Source organism: Ruditapes philippinarum, unplaced genomic scaffold (assembly GCF_026571515.1).
Source record: "Ruditapes philippinarum isolate M1 unplaced genomic scaffold, ASM2657151v2 ctg2104_1_1_1_1, whole genome shotgun sequence".
NCBI lineage: Eukaryota > Metazoa > Mollusca > Bivalvia > Venerida > Veneridae > Ruditapes > Ruditapes philippinarum.
This window is the reverse complement of record NW_026860666.1, coordinates 71712-82219: the sequence shown is the minus strand read 5'-3', so window position 1 is coordinate 82219 and position 10508 is coordinate 71712. Positions and strand designations below refer to the sequence as shown.

General features: G+C 34.3%; 1 protein-coding gene across 1 annotated transcript; it reads left to right on the top strand.

The window, feature by feature from the left end:
* The first annotated feature begins 670 nt into the window (after positions 1–670).
* On the top strand, positions 671–6078 carry LOC132712976 (galactose-3-O-sulfotransferase 2-like). The gene is made up of 2 exons (XM_060695418.1): positions 671–1018; positions 2344–6078. The coding sequence occupies exons 1-2, from the start codon at positions 939–941 to the stop codon at positions 3659–3661; spliced, it is 1398 nt and encodes a 465-aa protein (XP_060551401.1). The 5' UTR covers positions 671–938; the 3' UTR covers positions 3662–6078.
* Positions 6079–10508: the final 4430 nt, after the last annotated feature.

The window sequence follows — 10508 nt, the reverse complement described above, 5'->3', positions numbered from 1 at the left end:
TAAGTGATTCAGTATAAACATTTAAATTATGAGTTCTAGAATAATAGCATCTGAACTGGAATTCATCTTCGAGCTTATTACATATTTTACATTATCTGCTGTATATTAATATATAATATCGAACCATGTATCTCACACTTACCAACAATATCCGTATTTATTTGGAGGTTTGTACTGACATATGATAATAAATGCTACCAACATATTTATTTATGGCATTACATACCTTCCATTGTGGACTAATTCACGTTAAAATTGACGTTTTGTGTAAACATATGCATATATAACTTTTCAATGTAGCATTAATAGAGTCACCGAGTGTTTCGCCTTTAAAGTTTTCTCTCCAGAAACAAAATAATTCAGTTTCCAGACCTTGTTGCTTTTCAAAATAGAAGAATCTGGGGACAAACCTGTCTGGTGTTTTTTTTTCAACTTTACATGTCGTCGTTACTCTAGACGAGAATATTGCAAGTTTGCAAAAATGAAGCAGTGAATGTAATAGTGTAGCTATGAAATAATATTTTTGTCATATTCATCGCTTATAAATAATTACAACTTGTACGATTACCAATTATAAATAATTGTCCTTAATTACAGCATTGACATTTTACTTTCAGAAATAAGATGAAAAATCAATAATATTTCTTTAGCTGTAAATGTCTGTACAAATGTGTGATAATTTCTGTAGAGCAGGAAATATGATGTACAATACATGAATATTTGATATAACAATCGTGTAATCAGGTGTTTAGATAGAGGTATTTGTGTCTGGGAAGCACCGGTGATCGTCATATGGTGATGTATCGACAAGTGCCACTGATACGAAATTGAAAATATATAAAAATAAACAGAAGTAATGCTCCGCGGAGCGACGATGTAGAATATATATTTATACAATACTAGTATCAGGGGAAAACGTATAAAAGCTTGGGAATGAAATGACGATAATGATTGTTTGTAAATTCTGTATTATTTTCAGAATGATCGGAGTACAAAAGAAAAAAGGAGTTCCTAAATGGTAAGATTTAAATAGTTTATATATGCATAATGAGTAAATAAATATCTTAGGTTGAAATTATATTTTAACGACCAACAACATATATTTTAACGGAAGCGTCCTGGTGCAAAATAATAATGTTCTTTAAATTTCTTTTTTGTTTTTTAAAAATCTAACACCAAAATAAAGTGTTTTAAAATAGCCTAATTATGAAAAATAATATATTAATTACGACATTATGGTCCTCATTAGGAATTAAAAGCCTATAATTCTTAAATTGGACTATATGTAACTCTTAATTATGTATAAGCTTCTCCTCCTAATACGGAATTTATAAGTCCCAATTAGAGTCTGTAAGTCTTACTTAGGCATTCATCCCATGAAGGAGTTTAAAGATTCTCAATTAGGCTTTTCAAACTCCTACGTAGACCTAAAACACTCCTAATTAGGAGTCAATATTTTCAAAGAACGTTAAGATTGGCACCAGTACGCTTCCGTATTTTTTTAATTATTATTATTTGCTTGTTTTGATCGCCCTTTGAATATTATTTCAAACATATATGTGTAGGGTTTTTGGTTCACTATAACCAGTCACTATCCTATCTTATAACAATTACTGTCTTGTTGTGTTTTCCCTCAAAGTAACTTTTTAACGTGCGAATGAATTGGATACACGAGTATTTAGTAGTGATCAAAACTATTAAGAATCAAAATATGTGCCTCATCCATTACTCGAACCCACGAAAACAAGGCCCGTAGATAAGATATATTATACTTCCTCCTGAGCTTATTGGGCAGAAAATATTATACTACGTCAGATATAATAAATAGAACGGCTTAGCCGAAACGTTATATAAGTACAAAACTTAAATTTACCTAATGTAAAATAATGGCACCTTAGTAATTTAAAGATCATCATCTTGTGTTAATATAACAAATAAGTAAACTCTGTTTATATTATTTATTATAAATTATTTACTTATACTTGATTACAAAGAGTTTTTAGGTTATTAGAACAACTGTAGAACTAACAAGTAATGGTGATGAAATAAGGTAATGACCCAAGTAGGGCTTGAACGTACTCTCCCTGGGTTGAGAGGCAGGAATCTTTAACATGTTATAGGCGGCCGCCAGCCCGCATTTAATAACTCTATGACACCATTCCAGCTTTAATGTGAGGAAGACCTCAGGTTTCCCTGTGAGAATTTATTTAGGTGTTGTACTATCGATTCGCGCAAAATATAAAACAATATGATCCGATATATTAAAGTTATTTCAAGGATTATTTTGACATATTTTTGTAAATAAGAGTTACAGTTGCCTTAGTAAATATCATTTTATTTCAGGGTTGCAGTATTGGCAATTCTTGCTTTGGTTTCTGTGGCAACCGTTTTACAGACATACTCGTCGCTACGTATTTTTAGATCGATTTCCTCACCACACCTGTATCATGAAAGATTAATCCGCCGTCAAACTAACGACACAAGAAATATAACTTCAGCAGCGAGAAACGCTATAGTGACACCTGGTTTTATAAGAAAAGTTCTTGAAATAAATTCGAGAGAACAAGAGATTCCATCGGAAAAGAACATATTTACACATGCAAGTGAAAAGTCTACGACAAAATATAGTATAAGTTTTGATGAGCCCACGTCTACGCACAAAAAGATACCAAAACAAAAAGTTACTCATATCGGGTTCTTAAAGGTTCACAAGGCCGGTTCGACAACGATGCAAAATATCTTTTTCCGATTCGGTCTAAAACATAATTTGACGTTTGTACTGCCCGAGCGAGGGCACTATTTTATGACAACAAAGTCGGCAATGCCTGTGACTCCGGGGCACCACCGGGATATTTTGGCTTGTCATTCAAAGTACAGTCGGGGGTTATTTGGATCGGTTCTTCCGGAAGACACTGTTAATATTGGAATAATTCGGGAACCTTTTGACCGTATGATTAGTGCCGCTTATTACTACAGGGATGTTTGGAGATCCCCGATGCTCATTGATGTGCCGAGATTAAATTTCATTCACAATCTTGTCAACCGGCCTGACCTTTATGAACGCAAACCATTCACTAAGACAAAAAACGCAATGGGCCAAGATTTCGGATTTGCTCCTACAGTCACCATCAATGATACGGACATTATTAAAGATCATCTCGAAATGTTGACAAAAGATTTTAAACTGGTCCTTCTTATGGAAAAGTTTGATGAGAGTCTTATATTAATGAAAAGAACCTTAAACTGGGATTTATCGGACATAATTTACTTCACGTCAAATAGCCACGCCCATCAGCCCGTGATACTTAATCCAACCGAACTTGACAAATTTAAAAGCACGTGTTTTCTCGATTATGCTGTTTTTGAAAAATTTAATAAAACATTTCATGAAAAGTTATCTGCCGAAGGTTTACATTTCATGGAAGAAGTTGAACATTTTAAATCTGTACTCGAACTAGTCAAAGATTACTGCGATATACAGGGAGCAAGAAGGGAGCGCAAACCTTTGAATATAGTTGAATCTGACTGGAACGAGCCATTCAAAATAACACAAAATGATTGTTACTATATGCAAATGAAGGAGTTACCTTTTGTAGACTTTCTTAAAAGAAGACACAGAGAAGCAAATATTCTCAATGACCTTGAAATAAACAAATATTGATTATGACTAAAATGTCTAAAAACGATCTAGGCTTAGTTATGACGCCATGGTTATAGTTGAAGCAAGATTAAACGCAAACGTCTCCGGGAAGTAGGACAAGTTCCGATCCGGGGATATCCCGACACAACTTGATTTTGGATTTCCAAGGAAGTTACGTCATGTGTTCAGGTTGCTGTCTCAATCATAGTCTGGATTACCTGCCCTTTTTCTCTTTTTCGTTCAATAGTACTAAATTTTATAGTACGACGGGAACCAGACTACCAGGTATCTCAATCATCGCTTATGCTGCAAAAAGAACGCCGCCGTCTTTGGTTGGCATGTCTCTGGCTTCATAATTAGTGTATAGAAGGAACTCCACTGAAGTCTAAATGCATAAACATACTACATGTATTTAAATTCAATTTCTTTCATTGATTAAATGATGCACTTGAAAAAAATATGCAACAAATTTAAGCACAAAACAGTGATGTCATGGCATGTCGTGGTGATACTTTAAAAACAGTATATTTATTTCAAAGAATATCGTGATTCTCAATTTATTTATTTAGTTTAACAATGCAAAGTTAATCGAAGATACGTGATTGCGGCGCGATAATCAAACGTCCTCTGATCATGATTGTAATCAAGCGTCCCACGATAATGATTGTCTCGTGAGAGTCTCGTGGGAGTTGGAGTGTATGAATCCCACTTAACGAACATAATTGTCGAGAAAATTACTAACCCTTTGTACCCAGTAATTTCATTCGTTCATATGTAATGCACATTTCCCTTTCGGGAATCAACACAGAAATTAAATATTCCTAGTCACTGAACATTTACTGCCATTGGGAATATGCCTGGCACTTAACATACATGTATATTTGTTATTAACGTGAAATGCATATGTTTTTCATTACTAATTATTGTTGATTTTTTTTATTTAAAATTTTCATTGAAGTTTAAATAAACTGTCTACAGAAGAGAAATAAAGTGTCAAATCTTACATTATAACAGAATTTCTAAATGAAAAACATGGCATCAAAACGGTATTTCCTATTCAAAAATGACACCAGATGGAAATATGACACCAAAACAGTATTTTGTTGGTCATTTTGCTTTGATTTATTAAAATGGCATCGAATTGTATGTTCTTGGGTCAGTACGATCTCTATGGCTATCATGTTCCGCAGTAGACCTCTGAAATAATAAGGCGACATATTGGAACTACTTTCAGTCAGATGGTAAAATGGCGGACTCCAGCCTCCACGTGCCACATTTGTGGCGAAATGGGAAGTGATATGCTTTTTATACAGTGGAAGAAATAACAGTGATGTTAAGAAATTGATAACCGTCAATTCTCTTCTAAATTAGGATAAGCTTAAGTTTAACGATTGCATCTTGGGCATATACACGCGGAAACGACACTAAAAAGGCGACTAAAACTGATCTCAGAACGATTTTTACTATTAAGGGTATATATCCAAAATAAGTAGTCATTTGAATTCTGCATAGCTGATTTTACGCAACAATTACAATTAATTTTAGACATTTAGACTAAACATGTAATTTTATGCATTTAATGTTAAATGGGAAGTAAAATATCTGATTAAATGATATGAGTAACTTAAGTATAGTTGCTTTCTTTCGATTGAGAATTAAAATATCCCAAAATTTACTTGAATAATAAATAATTAATTTATTCGTGATGTTAGATAATTTTCAAAATTAATAATGTAATGTAATTTACTTAGTTTTTACGAGAAATGCGAGGAAGCGTGGCTTTTGTCATGTCTCACAACCCTTTGTTATATTCTTGAATAATTATGAGTATATTATGAGTATATTACGAGTATATTATGAGTATATTATGAGTATATTATGAGTAAATGCTCTTGTCATTTATTTTTTTAACGCTTTACCCTTCACGTTCAAAGTTTTTGACCTTTACATTGCTTATTAATAGCAATATCAAAACGCAATGGCTAAACAGCAAAATAATCTCATACGCGAGGTGGTACTATTTTTAAACGCGTATGTAGCGATGACAGGCGGTCATGTGGTTATGACTGCAAGCTTTAGAGCTTTCGCTTTTAAAAATTGCATCAGATTTCATGTAAAAAATAATTTAAAAATCCAGAGGGTCTTAAACTGATGCTTTGCATAAATGGTTTTCGTTGTTTTATATTAAAATTAGTAAATAATCTGGAAACTTTATACCTTATCATAGAAATAATAGAATAGTGATATGATGCGTTGTTTATTATATGTATACACTCAGAGGCCCTTATAAACCGACACTTACATTTTTTTCGGTATAAATATGTTATTTGAGAACGGATTTTGTCAAATTTGGACCATACAAAATTCAACATATCACACTTACTACTTAGAATTATATTTACAATTCATAGATAAGAAAAAAGAAAAACATAACAAAACAAATAGGCTACTGTAAAATGAAAACTCACAGAATGACTGTAATAATCGTTAGAAAATGAACAGTCTCTGAATCCAATTAAATCTGTATGTAAACCAGTTCTATTAATTTTTATGTCCTCCCAATTGGTTTCAACGACGTAGAGACTTCTGCCTCACAGTTCTCTATTCCTTAACAAGGGCTTGCTCGAGTTCCAGCAAATTGCGAGGGGCTTCTGGTCGCTTTCTCATTCAGCCGACCCGTGTGATGTTTAGATCTGGTGACTTATATTGCAGGAGTTGCTGAAACTCGAGGAAGTCCTTATTCAGGAATGGAGAAATATTCCCCAAGCCTTCATGAGAAACTACGTCATAACCATGAGACAGGTGTTTACACTTTGTTATAGCCATGGGAGGACACACAAAGTATTAGAACTGGTTAACATACAGATTTAGTGGGATTCAGAGACTTTTCATTTTGTTACGATATTTACAGTCATTCTGTGACTTTTCAATTTGCAGTAGCATATTTACAAATAACAAATTTATACCTAAATGTAAGTGTCGGGTTATAAGTGCCATTGAATGTATTGTAACAGCTGTGATTGTAACATGAACAAGAAGAAGAAAACTCCTGATATCGCAAAATGCATCGACAACAAACACATTTTATTGGAAATCAGAGAAGATTTTTTAATAAGGGGTTATATTTCACTAATTAAAAGTATATTAATACATCTGTTTCCATTGTCTATTTATTATTTACTGATTTAATTTTTAAGCCATATGTTGTTTATTACCTATGTGGTGTAGTGTTAATTTTGTATGGTAATATGATGAAAGATTACCATATAAATAACTATACAAACATATGCCCGAAAGCAATGAAAAAATTATTCGTCCATCTGGGAAAATACAACATATTTGTAAGAGTCGTCTGTGAATTATTTTTATTATGTCAGTGCGTGTGGCCGTTAAATAAGAGGCGGTCTTTTGCTTAAGGTTGACTGTAATTAACTTAAGGGGAAATAAAAATGACAATAAATTAATGTATGTTTTGTTAAAGGATACAAAATATATGTATGATCTAAATGTTCGAACGTGATGTGGATAGCATTAATTTATATCAAGAGCACTTTACATTGAACGCTACTCATTATCGTATATGATTTATCAAAGGGCTGTGTATACATATGAATATTTTCAAGCACTCTCTCGAATCAATTATATTTCTTATGATGATACATTTCTTTATCTGTTGTTATTTTTTCATTTTATTTATTTATTTATTTATAGTTTTTGATTGTTTTAGTCACAATGTCTCTTTTATGGTCATAAAGCGACTTTCAAGCTTTACTGGTGAAGGAAGATCTCAGTTGCCCTTCCGTGCATTATTTCAGCCTGAGTACGACCATCGACATTGAGTGTTAAATTCGGCGTTCTAAAAAAAAATCAGAACGCCGATGTGATCACCTTACGTTCGCATGTATCGCCGCAACAACACAGTGGCACCGCCGACGGCCGTCGCACACTTTGAGCATGGTTGAAACAAAAGCCGTCACTCGGCACGATCTGATTAGAGCGCAGTTGGATCTTAGATCTTCTTACATACAACAGGAGCGCTGCGAAATCGCATAGCATATACTGCACTCGGCATCAGAAGATATAAAGTTTGTGCGGACTTCGTTTCTGACATGTTGGCTGGTTAGATCCTCAGCATAGAGGGCAGTGACAATGAGGAGGGTACACGAATTCGTGAGCTCGTTGAATGCAGTGGCGGCTTGAAAGACATGCCAATTGCTTGGCACAAATAGCCCTTGTCAGGGTTACCTCGCCTTCTCATATTATCTCGGGTTACTGTACATTTAGGTACTTATTGACAGCTGTACAGTGATATACTTTTTTAATAATTTTTTCGTACTCTGTGAACTTTGCACGGAGGTAAATTAACACCACTTATGCAAAGGACATAACAGGTAACATGTCCGGGTTCCGTTCTCGACTTCGAAAGCTGCTTTTTGTGTCTTAACAACAGGCAAATGGACCGATAGACAAGTTACTTTTGTATCTATTATAGAAACCAACTTAGAGGAGTCATATACAGTATGACACATAATACCAATCACGACTGACTTCTCATGTCCCTATAAAAACAATTTTCATGACAAAGTTACTATATGTCGTCAAAGTGAAATTTTATAATTCCGTAAACTTGGTTAAACAATAATTCTGCATGATTTATTTGTATGTACAAACGTTCTATAACAACATTGATAAAACCTGTATGTAATTTGAACATATCATTATGATATGATATAATATATACATGACCATCTGCTGCGTGATATTAATACACTTGATCTTAACTGAACCTTACTATAATATAAATCAAAGTACTTGAAGTTCTGATGGAAGGCGATATTCGAATTATGAACATTTTATCGTTAATATTTTTGTTTCGCACTTAATTAACAGCTAGTTAAAGGGGTGGTGGTGGCGGGACTATGACTGAATGAACTCATTCTGACACGGTAACTCGAACTCCTCACAGTGATTACCTCCCTTGGCAGACTGATAAGGGGAGATCACTGCGTATAGGAGATTGACTGTAACTATGTAATGCTTTATACGCTACTGTACAGATCACGAGATTCTCTATTGACAGAGGACTTTTACGCGCCCTTGAAACAATATAACGAGTGTTGTAGTATTTTCTCTTACATATTTTATTTTGTAAGTATTTCTTTGAAAAAAAAATTATTCAAGAAATTGAAAACTTTCTATATATATCTCAAATGGTTTCGATCTGTTGAGTAAGACCGTTGCCAGAGTTAAAAATGAGCCGCGTCACCACAAAACCAACATAATGGGTTTGCGACCAGCATGGATCCAGACCAGCCTGCGCATCCGCGCAGTCTGATCAGGATCCATGCTGTTCGCTTACAAACCCTACAACAAGTATAGAAACTGATAGCGAACAGAATGGATCCTGATCAGACTGCGCGGATGAGCAGGCTGGTCTGGATCCATGCTGGTCGCAAACCCATTATGTTGGTTTTGTCGTGACGCGGCTCAATTAAGCTTTAGATGTAGATGACAACTCTATCTCTCTGTCGATTGTTGATGAATTTAACATGGTCCAATACTGATATTCTTTAATTGCTAAAATGGCTATCAGGGCTAGAAATAGAAAAAAACAACTTTGAACGACATCTCCTCTTACTTTAGCAATGCGATTAGCTCAATAGGTAGAGCGTTAGACTGTGAGTCGGACAACCTAGGTTCGATCCCCGGTTGTGACTGATGTTTGAATCCTTTCTACGGTCATTCGCACTGTGCCTATACTCTGTAACCTCTGCTCTGAAGTTCCTTGCGAAAAGTGAACTACAACTAGAACAGGTAAACTGCTTGACAGTCTGCCCAGGAACGATGCGATGGTTGAACTGTGCTCCGGTGAATTCAATGTGGTACTGATCCGGAGTGGAAACTACCAATACTACTCCATCTCCATAACTTCTCCTCAAAAACTTGGTAGATGGTAGTCCTGCTAAAACGTTCCGGTCTGATGAGCAAGGAATTTATTTTTAATTAAATCGTGTGCGATTGAAAACCATCTGTCTCTCTTTTTCATTTTATTTCTGAAAGGAATTGTCAATACAGGTATTTATGTTGAATATGCATAATTGATCAACGTTCAGGGTCATGTAACAGTGGTATATGACCAAAATATCATTTCGTAGCTCCAAACTTTACTGACAACAACTTGCAATAATCATGACGAACTGTAGAATTATTATTTATGTATTATATGGGGATATAAATAGCTTTATGACCAATTTTTGTCTTCTATGGTTAGAATCCTTATTCTTAATTGGTAGTCATTTGAAGTTGTAGCATTAATGATTTCACAAAATAACTATAATTCATGAATCCACTATATTAAATTCATTTTGAACATTTACACCATACATGCAATTTTATACATTTAATGCAAAAAAGGCAAGTGAAATATCTGATTGACTTATATGAGTAACTTAAGCTGTTTTCTTTAAGAATTGAAATTACTCCCAAAATCACGAATTATAAGCAATTGGTCGACAATTTATCCGTAATTAATTAACTGTAAGGTGATTTGTGAATAATGTTAATGTCATTTACATTGCTTCATTATATGATTTTCAATCGATAAGGTCAAGAGTATTAATATCACGCAGCAGATGGTCATGTATATAATACATCGTGTAATTGTATCATAGTTCGGAGACTTTACTGAGTTAAATCCGCAGTGTGCGTTAACTGGAGTGCCGCACTTACTGTCTATCTAGAAAAAGCTTGCTGATTGTCTCAGTTTTTCTGGGGTTTACTTATTGCGACGACAGGGAAATAACGATATAAAAGTTAATCTGATAAAAGTCAGCTCTAAAGAACGCGCCGCTTTTAGATCTGACCGTGA